Source organism: Xiphophorus maculatus, chromosome 1 (assembly GCF_002775205.1).
Source record: "Xiphophorus maculatus strain JP 163 A chromosome 1, X_maculatus-5.0-male, whole genome shotgun sequence".
In the NCBI taxonomy this organism is placed as follows: domain Eukaryota; kingdom Metazoa; phylum Chordata; class Actinopteri; order Cyprinodontiformes; family Poeciliidae; genus Xiphophorus; species Xiphophorus maculatus.
Genome location: NC_036443.1, coordinates 19,615,538 through 19,634,268, shown reverse-complemented (window position 1 = coordinate 19,634,268; position 18,731 = coordinate 19,615,538). Strand labels below are relative to the sequence as shown.

At 43.2% G+C, this 18,731-nt stretch overlaps 1 protein-coding gene across 3 annotated transcripts in view; it reads left to right on the top strand.

The window, feature by feature from the left end:
• The window catches only part of LOC102221116 (dedicator of cytokinesis protein 3-like), a 58,894-nt gene extending 41,654 nt beyond the window's left edge, over positions 1-17,240 (top strand). Inside the window, exons 38-54 of one of the 3 annotated variants that reach the window (XM_023335471.1) lie at positions 1,545-1,693; positions 3,291-3,377; positions 3,630-3,734; positions 4,834-4,975; positions 5,234-5,400; positions 10,222-10,308; positions 10,391-10,570; positions 10,671-10,754; positions 10,840-10,956; positions 11,790-11,911; positions 12,512-12,647; positions 12,795-12,876; positions 13,367-13,482; positions 13,614-13,704; positions 13,801-13,923; positions 14,115-14,197; positions 14,506-17,240. In XM_023335471.1, the coding sequence (XP_023191239.1) occupies positions 1,545-1,693; positions 3,291-3,377; positions 3,630-3,734; positions 4,834-4,975; positions 5,234-5,400; positions 10,222-10,308; positions 10,391-10,570; positions 10,671-10,754; positions 10,840-10,956; positions 11,790-11,911; positions 12,512-12,647; positions 12,795-12,876; positions 13,367-13,482; positions 13,614-13,704; positions 13,801-13,923; positions 14,115-14,197; positions 14,506-15,114 (2,480 nt within the window). In that variant the 3' untranslated portion in view covers positions 15,115-17,240. Of the gene's footprint in view, positions 1-1,544; positions 1,694-3,290; positions 3,378-3,629; positions 3,735-4,833; positions 4,976-5,233; positions 5,401-10,221; positions 10,309-10,390; positions 10,571-10,670; positions 10,755-10,839; positions 10,957-11,768; positions 11,912-12,511; positions 12,648-12,794; positions 12,877-13,366; positions 13,483-13,613; positions 13,705-13,800; positions 13,924-14,114; positions 14,198-14,505 lie in introns of all 3 variants that reach the window. The other 2 variants (XM_023335463.1, XM_023335460.1) reach the window with 2 other exon arrangements.
• Positions 17,241-18,731: the final 1,491 nt, after the last annotated feature.

Below are 18,731 nucleotides of genomic sequence, written 5' to 3'. Positions count from 1 at the left end.
CACTCTAATGGCGTGTGCTTTTACCTTGCGACTCTAAAGCTGTTCCAGGGTGCCTTACTTGATGTGTCAACACACTAAATGACACTCATGCAGTTTTCCTCATGACTGGGCCTGATTTTCTTTTTCCGTGTCACTGCTTGAAACACACATCAAGGGGTCCAGGGCACAAACACAGCCAGAAGTAAGCCACATGGCGAACAGTAAGAGACACAATGGTGGGGGATGGAAGCTATTCCCTTAAGTGAACAGTGTGTGTCATGGAGGGTGGCTAACAAAATACATTCCAGGCTTGTAACACAACAGCACTGGATTATTTATAGTAGGTTATATTTTTTATGACTGCGTATTTTATGCATTGAACCAATGACCAAGGCGGATCACAGTCTCTCACTCTGAACTAAAACAACATGAGGACTCTTAATCAACTTGACACCACGCTACCAATTTAAAGCTAATTCTAACACAAAACATTTTGAATGGAAACTCTTTCGAACAGATGGCATTTAATCATGTAATTCACCAGAATAGAAATGTTGGTGGACGTTTTTTTTTTTTTTTTCTATGAGATGCTGATCTGCAGAGTAGGCACTCATGTTCTTAGATTAAAAATAGACCTTTGGTTCTAATTTAAGCACAAGCAGTTCTATTGTGTTGAAACAGCTGAACAGACCTCCTCCCACCTGGGCGACAGAAAGGAAAGCTTCAATTGTGTGCCTTGATTGGTTCATTCAGATATTTCCTACAAGTAAAGGGGGCAAATGTTTATTTTTAGAGACACCAAATTATGTCTAGTTTCATCTTTCAAGCCCTTGGTGTGTGCATAGAGGAATGTTAACCAAGATCTGGCAGCACAGATGTACAGTGTTACGGTTGTTTTTACTGCTGCTTTGTTTAAAGCATGAATGTTCTTGGTTCATATCAAAGCTTTTCAGGCTAAAGTTTGCATATTATCATTGAATCTTTCTGATTTCAATGTACTGGTTTCCTCATGTTAGGTGTTCATAGAAGCAAAAAGAAGCTTTTAAGACATAAATAATGTGCATTTAGTGCACTGCTATATGAGACATAAAGAGATGTAACAAAAGGTATGTAAAAATATAAATAAATGGTAGAATATTTTAATTGGACCTTTGGAACTCTACAGAAAATCTCCAGTCTTGGAAGAAGTGGTTATTGAGATCTTGTGTGCTAATGCAAGTTTAAATGACCATTTAAAAAAAAAGTCTGATTTTGTTTTGTGTTTTGAAACATTTTTTACATTTTAACAACTTTCTGAGCCTGGAAATGAAGGATTTAAACATCCTTAATGTTCTTTCCACCTCTAGTTACCGTCTTGCCAGCATACAGTCACGATGCTCAGGCCATCTTGTGTATTTTTGCCACTGACTGTGTTTCATGTCATACGCCATCTGTTCCTGAAATAAATGCTAATTATACATTTCTGCTTCTCTTTAAGGCTTAGTCTCTAAAAAAGATCATCCCTTCATGTTACTTTGCTATATCAAGCATTGTTATGTATTTGTTCATTTGTTATTCGTTTACAGAGGCAGCGTTCACTCTGCTGCTGTACTGGGAGCTGCTGCAGTGGGAGGACCGGTCTCTGAGGGATTTTCTCCACTACCCCTGTCAGAGCGAGTGGCAACGCAAAGAAAACCTGAGTCGTAAAATCCTCCACTACTTCAACAAGGGAAAGGCAAGTGATTTTTGTTTTGTTTTTTACAGCTGTTTCTTTTATATTTTACATTTCCTATTGATTTAATTACTTTTCAGTCTGAGTCATTTTACTGTCTCTTTTTGTGAGGAAAGGGAAAAATTGCGGTGAAATAAATTTGATCTTTTTCCAAATAAAACTTGATTTGTGTGTTTAAACAGAAAGGAGAAGGTTGAAACTCAGGGGTGCCTCAGTCCAATCTTTGAAAGTTATCATCCTGCAACTTCTCCAGCACCTGAATCAAATGAACTACTTGTTAGCAGAACTTTGCAGAGCTGAATTACTGCTGCTGAGGGAATTCAGCTATCTGACTCAGGTGTATTGGAGCAGGGATTGCAGGCTGGTAAGTCTCAAGGAATGGACTTGAGAACCCTTGTTCCTGGTACCATTTCTGTTTAAGATTCTTTGTCTCTGTTGTTGAAGGGTTGTTAAATTTTCATCATGAACGTGCAGCTGATTAATTAATCACTTATTAACTTTTTCATTCTTCTTCCTTAATCATTTCCAAAGGGTTTGCATGTTACTAAAACAACATTTCTTAGTGGATTATATGCTGCAGAATTGCATAGTTTACACAAGTTAAAGAATCTTTTAAAGTAAGTTAAATTTCTTAGTATGAAACTTACAAATATCTAATCATATAAACAACTACTTAATGTATGATTTTAATGTTTTAACAGATCGATATGGAGCTAATTTCTGATGTATTTGTATATTTTGTAGGGAGCTATATAAATAACTCATGTAAAAGTTTTGCACAAATCCAGTGCTTCATACTGAGGAAGAGCAATCAGTTCAAATGTAATTTTCTTTCCCAAGTCTCTCCTCCCTGGCCGGTGTTCATCCGAAAAATTAAATTAGTTGACCGGCCCATATGCTCTGCAGAGGAAAATGCCCAGTGGACAAAGGTAGCAGCTGAAAAGAAATAAAACCGTCATCTTTCATTAATTTATTGCTTTCTCCTGCAGTTATTGCTATATATGAAGGGAAAAAATATAGAGCCTCCTCAAGCAGTGAGTGTTAAACTTTTTTTCCGGATAAAAATAGCCCAATTGGTGGTTAAAAAGCACCTGGCAAGTTGGTACCAGAAGTAATGTAAAGATTTGGAAATTAACCCTGCTGCTTTCCCTTGGCACAAATTAGAAACTGCTATTTGATGAAATTATGGAGAGTAAAGAGTTAAAACACCAAGATATCATTGGTTCTGGTATTTTTGTGAAAATACACCATCCACAGCCAACCCCAATGGAGGTCAATTTACAATTTTAGAATACACAACTCTAATTACTTCCCTCCTAATAAGATGACCTCTTTTGCCATGAACAAAGATGTTTCTTAGATTGCCAGTTAAAACATCTTTGTTCTTCATTCAGTCAACCTCCTAACAATGGGTGGAGTATCCCGAAATTTTACTCAAGTAAACGCTTCTGTACGATCAAAACCAACTTCCTCAATCCTTACACGCAATAGACAAATATAATAACAAAATTGATCATTTTAATGGTGGTTTTTGGCCAATGCAAACTAAAATTTTAGATTCATTTCTCATTCTTCCATTATCTCTTTTATATGTCTACAGTGCTGGGAATATGGGATCTCTCTCTGCCGGGAGCTGGCTTTCCAGTATGAGACTTTATATGATTATCAGAGTCTCAGCTGGATACGGGTAGGTAAAGTGCCGCACGCAACGCATTTCTGCTGCTGCCATCAAACAAGAATTCTCTGTGATGCTGTAAAGGAAAGATTTTCAGCTCCCTCTGTCACTGTGATGCTCTGTTGTGGGGTGTGAAGTGCAAACACAACGTCCCAATTACCTGAGCACGCCCACGCTCCTCTGGAAGCGCAGGGGATTCAGTAAAGTGTGTGATTAAATTATTATTCATCATGGCTCCGCTGCTTGTTTGTCTTTGTGTCACAGAAAATGGAGGCAGCATATTATGACAACATCATCGAACAGCAGAGGATCGAGCCGGAGTTCTTTAAGATGGGCTTCTACGGGAGGAAGTTTCCTTTCTTCCTCCGGGTAAGAGACTGCAGTGATCGGAAATTGGCAGGAGACCATGTCTGTTATTCCCACATGTAACTATTGGGATAGCGGACATTTCTTGTGTAGAAAAGATGGACTGCAACTTGTTTAAATGTAATGTTAAACTTGTCTGCCGCTGGTACAAAATGCTGCTGTGCGTATTTTAGCAGAAACACATAAAGGAAAATCCTACTATTTGTTTTTAAGGTCTTTAACAACCTCGCCCCGCCTTATTTAATAGAATTTTTCCACTGCTATGCTCTCACTCGGTCACTTGGTTCTGCTGACCAGCTTCTTCTGGTCATTCCGAGTGGAAGCTTTGACGGATCAAGACCTTCGATATCGAGACCCCTAAGTTAAAGAATGCTTATAAATTTGACAGGTCCTTTCACTGTCCAGTTTTAAAACTCGTCTAAATATATTTTACTCATTTGCCTTCAACTCAAATGAGAATAGAGTTTACTTTATTTTGATAAAAAATAAAGCTTTGTTTTATTATATTTGGAACGTTTTTGTTTTTTATAGTAATTTTTATTGTTGAGTGTTAAGCTTTGTCATTTTCTTTTAACGTTTTCTTTTATCTATCTCTCATGTTCAGCACTTTTTTTCAGCTGTGGCTGGTGTTTATGTGCTTTGTAAATAAAGTTGTTGTTGATGTTTATGGTTGGGGTTTGGCTGCAGCCAGTTCAGTGGAGGATTGGAAAAAAGTAATTGTTTTAAATTTGATGCATACAGTCATTAATAGCTGCTTCTTAACTGCTCTAGAGAAAAGGATTTTCATTTTAAAACTACAACCTTAGTGTAAAATATATTATATTATGTTAATGTAATATTAATATTAAGCTTTAAAAATTAAATCATATCCAGATTCTTTCACACCCTGTGAATCACAGTGGAGTCTTTTGGCTGTTTTTCTTTTCATAGTAAAAAACTGGAATTGTGAGTATTACCATCACTGCAGCTTGTGCTGTTGGTGCTGAAACGGTAAAAAAAGATGAGGTTAAGTTATTTTCAGATCCAGCAGGCTTGTGCTACAGATTTTAAACTGAGTGAGAGGTACAGTGAGGTTTGAACACTTCCCTGCTTTTTTCTGCAGAATAAGGAGTTTGTCTGCCGTGGTTACGACTACGAACGGCTCGAGGATTTCCAGCAAAGGATGCTGGGAGAATTTCCACAAGCCATTGCAATGCAGCACACAAACCAGCCTGATGACACCATCCTGCAGAGCGACGCCCAGTGTATCCTTATAACTTTCCTACTGCTGGTGCCGCCACTCAGAGATAAAGATGTTTTGTATTAATAGAACAAGTTAATGATGACTGAAAAATGTTGCATATTAAATAAAAAAGCCCCAACTAAACCTCAATCTGTCATTGTTCTTTCCAAGTGAGGCAGTAAAAGCATTTCCCTTCCATCTCCCTCCTTCTCTTCCCCCTCTGTGAACATGTACCAACATTTGTCTCGTCTGTCTCTTCCTTGACATGTGGCTTCCCTAGACTTGCAGATCTACGCAGTGACTCCAGTTTCAGACATCTCTGATGTGCCTCAGCTGGAGCGTGTGCCTGAGAGGATCAAGAGTTTCTACCGCATAAACAATGTCAGCCGCTTCCACTATGACAGGCCTTTCCACAAGGGGCCTAAGGACCGGGAGAATGAGTTCAGGGTATGAACAGGATTGACACTCTCAGCTCAACTCAGCCTTTACTCAAAAGAGTAATAGTCCAGGTGTAGCCTTTTAACACTTGAAATGGATCCAAGTGTTGAAACAGCAGGTAATTAAAGCAGCAGTGATAAACGTCTCAATTGATTTAGGTTGGTGTAATGCCCCCTGGTGGCCACAGCGGAAGCCACCAGCTTTTTTTTTTTCTTCTTCACTTAGTTTATCCCTGTTTTTCAGTTAAGCCACTATATTAACAAGCATTTAAGATATGCAGTTTTGGAGGTGAACTGTGTTGGATGTTTTTTTATTCAGTGTTTGAAAAATAAAGACGTCTTCATTAAAATAGAGTTCAAATGCAAAATTGTTTTGATTATTCTGGACAAACCTAATTTCTGTAGCATCTAATTGGATTCAGTTTACTTAAGCAGTGTCAATTCACAACAAACATCATTTAACATTACAAGACAAACAGGCACAATTAATATCCAATCATAATCTAACATATAACCTAGCCAATCCAATTTTTGCCTTTAAAATCCAGTCATTTAATCACATTCCTCTATATGTTGTATAAATATAGAGTACAGTTGTAAAACTGTACAATCAATTGGCTTGGGACCATGATTCACAACAGGGCTGTAAAGGGTGCAGGACTTATAGATGTTCAATTGAAACTTCAATGAAACAATACTTCATCTAGCAAAGCCTAGTTTGAAGTTGTTACATTATCAAATAAATGAGTCAGTTTGCTTGTGAAATTAAAGACTAGAACTGAAAGCCAATGAGAAGTGGTTTGTCAAGCTATATCACAAACCAAAGAATTGTAGTCAAGGATCATTTTACTTTAGTTATCAGGTATTTTGGTCTTCCTTGCTTAAGCACTGGCTTTAAAAATATCGTCAGACATTTATGAAATGCAAACCATATATGTGTATATTTTACCTCAGTATGTTTGAAAGTTTTTCTTTTACTATTAGCTGATATTTCTGATGTTTTTCCCAGAACTAACTGAGTTGTTATAGGAACATTCATACCTTTATAGTAATTTTCACAGCCTTTGGACACTGATTTTGGTTCAGAGATGAAGAGTGGCATTAGCGGATTTCACAAACATCTGTAGAAACATTTAATCTGTAAAATATAGTTAGAATCTTAGTTCTTTCAAAACTGTAAATAGTGTTTACTACAGATGCCATCCATCCATCCATCTTCTTCCGCTTATCCGAGGTCGGGTCGCGGGGGTAGCAGCTTCAGAAGGGAGGCCCAGACTTCCCTCTCCCCAGCCACTTCTTCTAGTTCCTCCGGGGGAATCCCGAGGCGTTCCCAGGCCAGCCGAGAGACATAGTCCCTCCAGCGTGTCCTGGGTCTTCCCCGGGGCCTCCTCCCGGTGGGACGTGCCCGGAACACCTCACCAGGGAGGCGTCCAGGAGGCATCTTGACCAGATGCTCGAGCCACCTCAACTGGCTCCTCTCGATGTGAAGGAGCAGCGGCTCTACTCTGAGTCCCTCCCGGATGACTGAGCTTCTCACCCTATCTCTAAGGGAGAGCCCAGCCACCCTACGGAGAAAACCCATTTCGGCCGCTTGTATCCGCGATCTCGTTCTTTCGGTCATGACCCAAAGCTCATGACCATAGATGAGGGTGGGAACGTAGATCGACCGGTAAATCGAGAGCCTCGCTTTTTGGCTCAGCTCTCTCTTCACCACGACGGACCGGTACAGCGCCCGCTTGACAGCAGACGCTGCGCCAATCCGCCTGTCGACCTCCCGCTCCCTTCTTCCCCCATTCGTGAACAAGATCCCGAGATACTTAAACTCCTCCACTTGGGGCAGGACACCCCCCCTGACCCGGAGAAGGCACTCTACCCTTTTCCGGCTCAAGACCATGGCCTCGGATTTGGAGGCACTGATCCCCATCCCGGCCGCTTCACACTCGTCTGCGAACCGCTCCAGCGAGAGCTGCAGATCACGATCTGATGAAGCCAAAAGGACCACATCGTCTGCGAAAAGCAGAGATGAGATCCTAAGGCCACCAAATCGGATCCCCTCAACACCTTGGCTGCGCCTAGAAATTCTGTCCATGAAAGTGATGAACAGAATCGGTGACAAAGGGCAGCCCTGGCGGAGTCCAACTCTCACCGGAAACGAGCCCGACTTACTGCCGGCAATGCGGACCAGACTCTGACACCGGTCATACAGGGACCTGACAGCCCGTATCAAAGGGCCCGGTACCCCATACTCCCGGAGAACCCCCCACAGGGCTCCCCGAGGGACACGGTCGAACGCCTTCTCCAAGTCCACAAAACACATGTAGACTGGTTGGGCGAACTCCCATGCACCCTCCAGGACCCTGCCGAGGGTGTAGAGCTGGTCCAGCGTTCCACGACCAGGACGAAAACCACACTGCTCTTCCTGAATCCGAGGTTCGACTATCCGACGGACCCTCCTCTCCAGGACCCTTGAATAGACCTTGCCAGGGAGGCTTAAGAGTGTGACCCCTGTATAATTGGAGCACACCCTCCGGTCCCCCTTTTTGAACAGGGGGACCACCACCCCAGTCTGCCAATCCAGGGGAACTGCCCCCGATGTCCATGCGACATTGCAGAGTCGCGTCAACCAACACAACCCTACAACATCCAGAGCCTTAAGGAACTCCGGGCGGATCTCATCCACCCCCGGGGCCCTGCCACCGAGGAGCTTTTTAACCACCTCGGCGACCTCGCCCCCAGAGATTGGAGAGCCCAACCCAGAGTCCCCAGGCTCCGCTTCCTCAGTGGAAGGCATGTTGGTGGGATTGAGGAGGTCCTCGAAGTACTCTGCCCACCGGCCCACAACGTCCCGAGTAGAGGTCAGCAGCACACCATCCCCACTATAAACAGTGTTGGTGCTGCACCGCTTCCCCCCCCTGAGACGCCGGATGGTGGACCAGAATCGCCTCGAAGCCGTACGGAAGTCTTTCTCCATGGCCTCTCCAAACTCCTTCCACGCCCGGGTTTTTGCCTCAGCAACCGCCCGAGCCGCATGCCGCTTCGCCCGCTGGTACCCATCAGCTGCTTCCGGAGTCCCACAGGCCAAAAAGGCCCGATAGGACTCCTTCTTCAGCCTGACGGCATCCCTCACCGAAGGTGTCCACCAGCGGGTTCGAGGGTTGCCGCCGCGACAGGCACCGACAACCTTGCGGCCACAGCTCCGATCGGCCGCCTCGACAATGGAGGCACGGAACACGGTCCACTCAGACTCCATGTCCCCCACCTCCCCCGGGACGTGTTCGAAGTTTTGCCGGAGATGGGAGTTAAAGCTCCGTCTCACAGGGGATTCCGCCAGACGTTCCCAGCAGACCCTCACAACACGTTTGGGCCTGCCAGGTCTGACCGGCTTTCGCCCCCACCACCGGAGCCAACTCACCACCAGGTAGTGGTCAGTGGACAGCTCCGCACCTCTCTTCACCCGAGTGTCCAAGACATACGGCCGCAGATCCGATGAAACGATGACAAAGTCGATCATCGAACTGCGGCCTAGGGTGTCCTGGTGCCAAGTGCACATATGGACACCCTTATGCTCGAACATGGTGTTCGTTATGGACAATCCATGGCGAGCACAGAAGTCCAGCAACAGAACACCGCTCGAGTTCAGGTCGGGCGGGCCGTTCCTCCCAACCACGCCCCTCCAGGTCTCACTGTCATTGCCCACGTGAGCGTTGAAGTCCCCCAGCAGAACAAGGGAGTCCCCAGGAGGAGCACTCTCCAGTACCCCCTCTAAGGACTCCAAAAAGGGTGGGTAATCTGAACTGTCGTTCGGCCCGTAAGCACAAACGACAGTCAGAACCCGTCCCCCCACCCGTAGGCGGAGGGATGCTACCCTCTCGTTCACCGGGGTAAACCCCAACGTACAGGCGCCGAGATGGGGAGCAACAAGTATGCCCACTCCTGCCCGACGCCTCTCACCCTGGGCAACTCCAGAGTGGAAGTATGTCCAGCCCCTCTCAAGGAGACTGGTTCCAGAACCAGAGCCGTGCGTCGAGGTGAGACCGACTATTTCTAGCCGGAACCTCTCGACCTCACGCACTAGCTCCGGCTCCTTCCCCACCAGAGAGGTGACATTCCACGTCCCAAGAGCCAGTTTCTGCAACCGAGGATCGGACCGCCAGGGTCCCCTCCCTCTGCTGCCACCCATCCCACACTGCACCCGACCCCTTTGGCCCCTCCCACGGGTGGTGGGCCCATGGGAGGGGGGGCCCATGTTTCCTCTTCGGGCTGAGCCCGGCCGGGCTCCATGGGTAAAAGCCCGGCCACCAGACGCTCGCCATCGTGCCCCCCCTCCAGGCCTGGCTCCAGAGTGGGGCTCCGGTGACCCGCGTCCGGGCGAGGGAACACCAAGTCCAAAGTTTTCCTTCATCATTGGGGTCTTTGGGCTGCTCTTTGTCTGGTCCCTCACCTAGGACCTGTCTGCCTTGGGTGACCCTACCAGGGGCATGAAGCCCCAGACAGCATAGCTCCTAGGATCATTGGGACACTCAAACCCCTCCACCACGATAAGGTGGCAGCCCATGGAGGAGTTACAGATGAAATGTAAAAAACAAAAACAGCCTGGGGCACTTCAGAGACTTGCTTATGCATAATATTGTAGTTTTGTGTGACACAGTAACCCAGATTTAAAATCAAACCACACAAAGTGTTAAGCATGTAGGTCACCAGTCTACAACTGTGTTTCTGCCTGCCAGGTTTTTTTTTTATCTGCAAAACACAGTCAGATGCCCACTGGGTTTAACTAATATTAGACGATGCCGTTAGAATAACCGCAGCTTTTTATCTGCATGTTCAACAGAGTCTGTGGATTGAGAGAACAACCCTGATTCTGGCTCGTCCTCTCCCTGGGATCGCCCGCTGGGCAGAGGTGGAGAGGAGAGAACTGGTGGGCTCATATCAAACGTGTAACACATCGCTTCGTTCAGACATGTAAGCAGCTTTAACATCGGCTTTATCTGTGTTTTCAGGTGGAGGTGAGCCCACTTGAGAATGCCATTTATGTTGTGGAGAATAAGACCCAGGAGCTGCGAACTTTGATCAGCCAGTACCAACACAGGCAGCATCACGGCAACATCAACCCGCTCAGCATGTGTCTCAACGGCGTCATAGATGCTGCTGTGAACGGCGGCATCGCCAGATATCAGGAGGTAGAGCTTCAGGGCAGAGACGAAGGGGAAGCAAGTGAGAAAGTGAGGCGTGTTGAGTTGTTGCTGTGAGAAATCTTTATCTTTTGATTTTCTGCAAAAGGCCTTCTTCGATAAAGACTACATCAGCAGTCACCCCGAAGACACAGAGAGAATCACGCATCTGAAGGATCTCATGCAGGAGCAGGTCAGATTCAATTTAAATACTTTAGTAGATTTAAGAATGCTTTGGAAATAGAAACATCTTGTTTTCTTTTCTTTTCTGATGTCAGGTGCATATTCTTGGAGTGGGGCTGGCAGTTCATGAGAAACTGGTGCATCCAGAAATGCGTCCTCTGCACAAAAAGCTTGTGGACCAGTTCCACATGATGAGGACAGGTTTACACCATGTGAGTTTTGATTTTTCTTTTTTAAATATACTTAACATGCTTTGTAAAAAAAAAAAAAAGAAAAAGAAAAAAGACTTTTAAACTTTTCCACATTTTGTTTTGTTACAATCACAAACTTCAATGTATTTATTAAAAATGGGAACAGGGAACAAAATGATATCTGGCTCTCAAAATTGTTTACCAAGAAAAACTGAAAAGTGTGGCATATGTATGTTTTCAGCCTTCTTGAGTAAATACTATCTATATAATATCTTTCTCTACATGTGAAGCCCCAAATCTTTTGAGGCATATTTCTATAAGCTTTGCACAGCAGGAGATCAAATTGTTTGTCTTGCAAAATAGGGTATGCTCAGTTAAAATAGATGGAGAAGATTTGTAGTTGTCAGGTTTTACTTGGGTTTAAGTTTAAACTTTGACTAGGCCATTCAAACATTCAGTTTTTTTCAGGATGTCATGTATTTAGTTCTATTAATTTTCCCATCAGCTCTTGCCAACTTCCCCATTCCTGCTGAAGTAAAACATTAACACATCACGATGCTGCCACCACCATGTTTCAATGCGAGGGTGATTTGTTGTGCACTTTTAGTTTTCTGCCACGCGCTTTTGTATATACATCAAAAACTTCAAGGCATTGAAGTTTGTGGTTGAAGCATGAGAAAATGTAAAAGGACTTTCACTCTATCAACATTCTGTGTTCAGTTGGGGGTTCCTGCTGGCACACAGACATCTTTTCATATAAATATTATGCTTTTCCCTCGATCCAGCATGTTTGTGCTCATTGCTTGTGTGAGCAGTGTAAATATTCAGAGTAGTATGTGATTGGCTCCCAGCAGTGTGTGCCCGGCATGGATCGATTCGGCCCTGCAGGCTGCCCAGGGGTCAATTCTCCCAGAGGTATCCTCTCCTCGCACAACCACATGAGCCCTGAGAGCGTCCGGCTGATGCACAGACACAGGTCAGTCACTCAAACTTTCATCCTTTCATTTGCGCCGCATCGCTAATTTTAATCTGGGATCGACACTTCTAGGTGTGGTCTGGCTTTTTAAATTGTTTCTATCTACCAATTTTCTAAGCTATTAATCTAAGAATCGATCCCAGAGCAAACAATGTTTACAAGTATTTTTCCACTTCAACTGGGTTACATGTTGAAGGGATTGGTTCAACTATAAATAATTATTAATACACGCCAAAGGCAAGTATCAGCTAAATTTGTAATATAGAAAAAAGTACCAAGTTGGAGCACCATTTGGTTATCAGGGAATAATAGCCAAATAGATTTTAGTCTTGGTTATTGTTTGTAAATACCTGCCTATTAAGGCTAAGATTAAACACAATATAAGATTTCATTACCACAAATAATTCAACCTTCAAAAGGAGGCCAAATTAACATTGAACTAATTGTGAATCTGGGATTAATAGTTTTATAAATACATTTTTCAAACTTTTATAAACCAATGACTTCAATGAATCTTAAAATGTTTGAGACCTCTGAAGAAAAGCAACATTTACAGTAAATGTCATTTTTATGTTCTCAAACAACATGTTGGTCCTGCAGCCCTCTGAATTTGCAAGGCTCGATCCGTCACTCATCCTCCTCCCTGTCCTCTCACACATCGAGTGAGGCAGGAAACCTGGTCATCATGACTGACGGCCTGATGGGGGAGCACCCAGAGGAGTCCATGCACATGCAGGCAAGACTTCTTAATCTCATTGAGATTGTGTGCGGAATTACCCATAATTTCTCATCTATCTGTGGTTTAGAAATGCACATAAACTGTCTATTGTTTTCTCACGTTACAGTTCAGTTTTTTAATCTTTAGAACATAACTTTTTTTCAGCCGAGCCCGTCGTCTTCTAGTTTGAGTTCAATCCGCTCCAACTCCTCCCAGATTATAAACTCCGCTCCATCAAGTGCCAGAGGTGAGAGGCATAAATCCAGAAGGTCATGCAAGAAAATTATTCACTCACAGATCTGTTCACCAAACTTCTAATATTTCTTTAAATTGGTGACGTTTGTGGCATGAGTAGGATCTTGGACACACACTCACCCCCTCGAGACACGTACCTCTCTACTAATAATTGCTGTAGGAATATCAATTAAAATTTCAATTTCATTAAAATCACATGTTGAAAATTATCTGTACCTTTATTAATCAATAGAAAAGTTTTTATTTACATCAAAGCTGTCTAACTTTTTGCATGTTCCTATTGGAACAGCGAGGCATGTTGCCCATATAAAAAATGCCCACTGCTTTTAAATATACAAAATAACAATAGTTCAGCATAGATTTAATCCATATGTTTATAACTCATTAACAATGTGGGTCAATGAGTAATTAACAGGGTAATTTTTTCTGTTTTAGTAGAGAGATGTTGATTAACACTTTTTAAAAAATAATTTTCTGTGTAGGCTCTCCGTCTCTGCCCGATAAGTCTAAACACAACCGAGAAGTGATGATGCTTCTGCCGTCTCACCGTGAGAGGGCCAACAACTCGATGTATTACAACGTGGCAGAGAATGGACAGGTATGGACGATCAACGCTACCCTGAAAAACATAATGCGTTACAACACTGCCTGTGAGATCCTCTTGACTTTCTGATGCAACAGAAAAGAATATATATGTTTTTTTTTCTCTCTTTTAATTTCTCATCTTAGCAACAGAATAACCACATGCAGCGTGCCTTACTTCAGCAAGTTAGCCCCTGTAAGCCTTGTGCTGATCCTCACATGAATCTACCAGAGAAAGGTAAGTCAAACAAAGCGAAATCTTACAGCATAGCTGAGTTGCTGGTGGTGTGTGTTTTTTCTTTCATGCGAGGCCTTGATGTCGTTCTTCCTCCAGTGTTTTCCAATGCTTCCAGCAACTGGAGTCTGGATGGAGAGAACCGGGAGCAGATGAACTATGTCCCGTCTTCTACCGGAGGAGTGATCATGCCCCCTGTTCCTCCCAGATCCTTCCCATCAGGTACCGTCTCACTGCATCTCAGAATTTAGTTTTTAACATCTCGTTTTCAGTTGGGATTGAATATTCTGTGTGCTATGATGGCTGCCAGCAAATACAGACCTTATTGACTTTAGAAATGCTCATAAATTTCTTTTTTTTCTTCACATCAGTGTAATTTCTTCCTAAATTCATATATTTGTTTTTATTTCCAGGACATTTCATGATGCACTGTGATGCATTTCACCACCAAAACACTGATCCTCCTCCGGCTTTGCCAGTTCGATCTCTCCGAAAGGTATCAGCGACTTTTGCTTCAGAATTTAAATACATCCAGTAATGTTGGTGGTTGAAGATTGCAGTAGATTCACAGTGGCAGATTCTTTTTCTTATATTTTTTATTTGTACGTTTCACCTGCTCTATAGTGTGTCTGGCTCTTTTCACCCTCCAACGTGTTTGATTGAAAGAAGGATGTCTAGTGTATGATAGAGAGAAGGAAAAATGTATATATTTGTGTCTGGAAAAGTCTAGAAGTCAAAAATTGCTAATAATTTTTGCTATGCAGAACCTCACTCCTGACAGCTGCTGCTTTTTTGTCTCCCCAGTCTCCTCTCCACCCTATCCCTGGTTCCCCCACTAGCCCTCAGTCAGCTTTAGGTGGAAGTAACTCCACGCTGTCAGGCAGCGCCAGCAGCGGCGTTTCGTCTCTCAGCGAGAGTAACTTCGGCGGCCAGTATCCCGATCCTGGTCCCATCAGGAACGACGCCTTGGAGCCACTTCCCAGCCATCTGTGGTCCCCCCCTGATGAGTACATGCCTTCTCCCTACCTTCACATCCACTACGGTGGCACAGAAATTGACTCCATTGACCCCGTTCGACCTTTTCATTACCGCAACCCCGCTTCACACCCACACGGCCACCCTCACAGTCACCCTCACTCCCACCCTGGGCTTGAGAGCCACTCCCATGGCCCCTCCCAGCACCACCACGTTCCCACTCACGTTCCCCATCACATCCCCTACCGCAGGCCACAGCCTCCAGCCGTGCCGCCCAAACCCTACCTGAGAGAGGGCTGCATCCCCGAGGAGGAGCTAACTCCTCAGCCCATCCCACTGCCTCGCAGGATCTTCCACTCCCCCCACGGCCACAGGGAGGACCCAGGAAAACATCCTTGGGAGCAGTGCATCAGTGAGGAGCACGAGGAGAACCAATGAGGGGGAGGCTCCAATCAGGGCGATCTTGTCTTTATCTCTTCATCTGCACTGAGCCATGACTGCAGTACCAGAGCGTTTTGTGTGAAGCATGTGTGTGTACCGGGTTGATCCCTATCACCGTGTATTTTATCGCCAGTGCACATGAAGGGATGAGGAGTGAAAATCCACCAAGCTGCAGTCCGAGGCACAAACTACCTTCGCCGCTCCACATGGCCTCCGAGGCAGGATTCAAAGAAGAATCTGCAGAACAATAACACAAAAGTACTCTGTTCAAAAATTGATATTGATTGTACACAGCTGTACAATTCGTCTGTGAGCATGTTTTTTCATTTGACAATTATATGATTCAACGGTTTTTGTGGAACATTGCAACCAACACGGTGCAGTATTAGCTCTGAGCGACCTTAATTTTGCTTTCCATGCCAGTTTTCACAGCAAATAAACTGTTACTCACAGTGGATTGACTTCTGTTGTTTAAACGCTTCATAAATATGAATAATTTTTTTGATAAATTTGCTACATTGTAGTGTTTTTGAAGGCTTAAACCCATTATGTTTTTTTCAGACAACACTGTTAAGTGCTCCTTAATAGTGAATCATATCAGATGGTGCGCCGCTATGTGTGTTGCTGCTGGACTCCCATAAATCTCAGCTCATTGAAACTGAGCCTGCAGCTCTCCGTTTGGACATGAGCTACCAATCTCCCATCCGTACCACGTGTATGGACAACTACGTGAATGTATTCAGATGAGATGTTCTTCTTGTAACCGCACAAGCTGCAAATCCCAGTTTTCTGTTCAAGTGCTTCAAGTCCAGTTCTTATCTTAAGTCTTCGTTAGTTCGTTAGTCCTATGTACGTGGCAAAGATATCTACAGATGAACAAGGGACTGCTGGGAAAATGGAGGACAGAGGCAAACTCGTCTCGCGCCTGTCGGCTTTCATGTTCATGGCGAATACAGGAGGAAGACTCCTCTTCACCCCCCCTCCCCCGACACTCGTCTCTGCTGGACTCCAGTCACTAACCTTCCTCTCCACTTTTTTCCTTCTGCGTTTGCCGTCAGGTCAGCGGTGAGGTTTGAACCCGCACAGCTGCTGTGGCACCATCAGGTCTCTCCTGATGGTGTTGGAATCGCCTACCTGCCTTAAGTGCACTCTAATGCAGTCTGACCTCTCACCGTTTAGCGGCAGCCATGTTTTTTTTTCACTCTGTCCTCTCGCTGAAGGAGAAAACAAAAACAGAGCAGATATCGACCTAGTGATGTTTTTCTATGGTTTCATTCTGCTTTGGTTTCAGATTGCTGTTTGTTTTGTTGTGCTGATACTTCTGCCCTGCCTGAAGCTCTTTCTCATTCACCTTCTGCTGTTTGACTCTGATGAGGGAGAAGGCTGAAGATCAACAAGGTGGAGAGCAATGCTCCTTTTTTTATTTATTTTTTTGCTTTATTTTTGTGAAGTAGGAGAAACTGCGTTGTTTTTTGTTCCTTTGTTGGTTGGAAGGATATAGCTAATATTTTACTAATTCCTTGTTTTCCTGGCTGATTTTTGCAGGTGGATGCTTTGTGTTTGTGTACATCAAGTTGTCAGCTGACTAGACAAGATCTATTTTTGTATGTGAGATCATCAGTTGTGTGTGCATATCACAGGAACTGACAGAAGGTATCAGACAGGCTGCTGTAGTTTGTATGGATTTGAGGTTACTAGTTAAATGCGGCTTTGAGGATAACAGGCGACTGAAGTGATACTCAAATAGGATTTTTCAATGTACATTCTGTTATTGTACATACAGCAGTATTGTGAAATATTTTTTTGAGATTTATTGCAAAAGCCCTAAAAAAAAAGATTTATTGTTGTTTTGTGTATATACATGTACTCAAGAGATCAATGTAATTGATAAATATCTATAATCGGTGTTTGGGAAAGGACAAATTCATTAGACTGTGGCCTGTCTCCACCATACTTCTCATATAAATACTTTATACACTTTTCAATGTGCTTTCCTGTACATATGGTGTTAGCATGATCAAAAAGTGTTTGGTTGTAAAAGTGGTTTTCCTACTCCCATAACTGCTGTGGTATGGAATTCATTAACAATGCCAAACATTAAAGACAATCTTTTATCAGCTCTACCTGCTTTCCGATACTCTTTCTTCTGTGCTGTGCTTGGAGGGCGCAGTGTGGCCAGCAGAGGGCGCTGCTTGTTGTTGGTTGGCTGGTACCATCCTGCCAGCCAAGCCCGGATTTGACATGCGTTTCTTATTCTGCATTCAAACTGTTATTTCACAGTCAGTAAACACACAGGAATGCTGAAAGGTGAAGTTATTTTAGGTAAAAAGGTTCCTTCAGTCTCACCCAGGTCTGATAAATGATACTAATTTTATCTAGAAAATAAAAATTTTAGTTAACAGGTAGTTTTCAGCATTAAGCCTTCATATTTTTTGCTCACACTTAACACACAATTTTTCTACCAGATACAAATTTAGACATGTATGTGCTTTCTTCAGCGCTTTTCCAGGCAGAAATAAAAAAAGATTTGTGGCTGAGTCGTAAAGGGAGAGGAGCCAATTTTAGAGCAAATTTACATAATCTAAAACAACTGAAATCAAATTTTTTTTTCTTTTTTTGGACTGCTGCAGGTGCTTTGTTGCCCAATTTTACACCACAGTGCTTTTCCATCAGATTTTTTTTTTTTACACTAAAATCTGTGTGCTACAGAAACACTGTTACAATTTAAAACATGACAAGTGCTTCTTGTGAAATGTCAAAAACACACCCCACAGTATTCATCTGACAAACCTCTGTTAGCATCACAATTATAGATCTTCATCATGTAAATGTGCTGTGTGACCAATGGAGACAATGAATGTAGAGCCTTAGAAAAGTATTCAAACCCGTTGAAATTCTGGCAATGTTTTTATACACTAAAGCATAACTTCAATATACCTGATTTGTGTTCTAAATATACCAATGTAAGGTAAAGCATAATTGGGAAGTGGAATGAAAATTACAAATTGTTTTCAACGTCTTCCAAAAAAAAAATTAATCTGAAAAGTGTGTTGTTGTTTTGTTTTTAAAATTTGATTAAAATAATTTCATTGGATCTGTCTAGTTTAGGATTGTTGTCCTTCTAGAACCTTCATTCCAATCTGAAAACTTTTTTAAAAACCTGTAACAGGATTTCTTAAAAGATTTCCCTGGACCTCGCTCCATCCATCTTCCATTAATGCTGATTAATGAGACAACTTCTGAAGGCAATGCACTCAATTTTATTCAAGGATTTCAGGTAGAAAAGGGGCTTTTTATTTGCAAAGAAATTATAAAGTTTGCATCAGTCAGTTTTGGATGAAGAATAAAAAAATAGATTTTGGTCACATCTCACTTATGCAACTTCTTCCACATTGTTTGTGTCCCCTGGATTCTGACAAAAAAAAAATCATTTGTTCAACAACTTCTTTATTTTTGTATGTCTCTGACAAAAGTTGGCATTTGACTGACAGTTGCTACGTCAACAAATTCTCCCACCTGAGTTGTGCCTTGCTGTAGCTTGTCCAGAGTTGCCACGAGCCCCTCGGCTGCTTCTCTGATTAATTCTCTCCTTACCTGTCATTTCAAGTGGACAA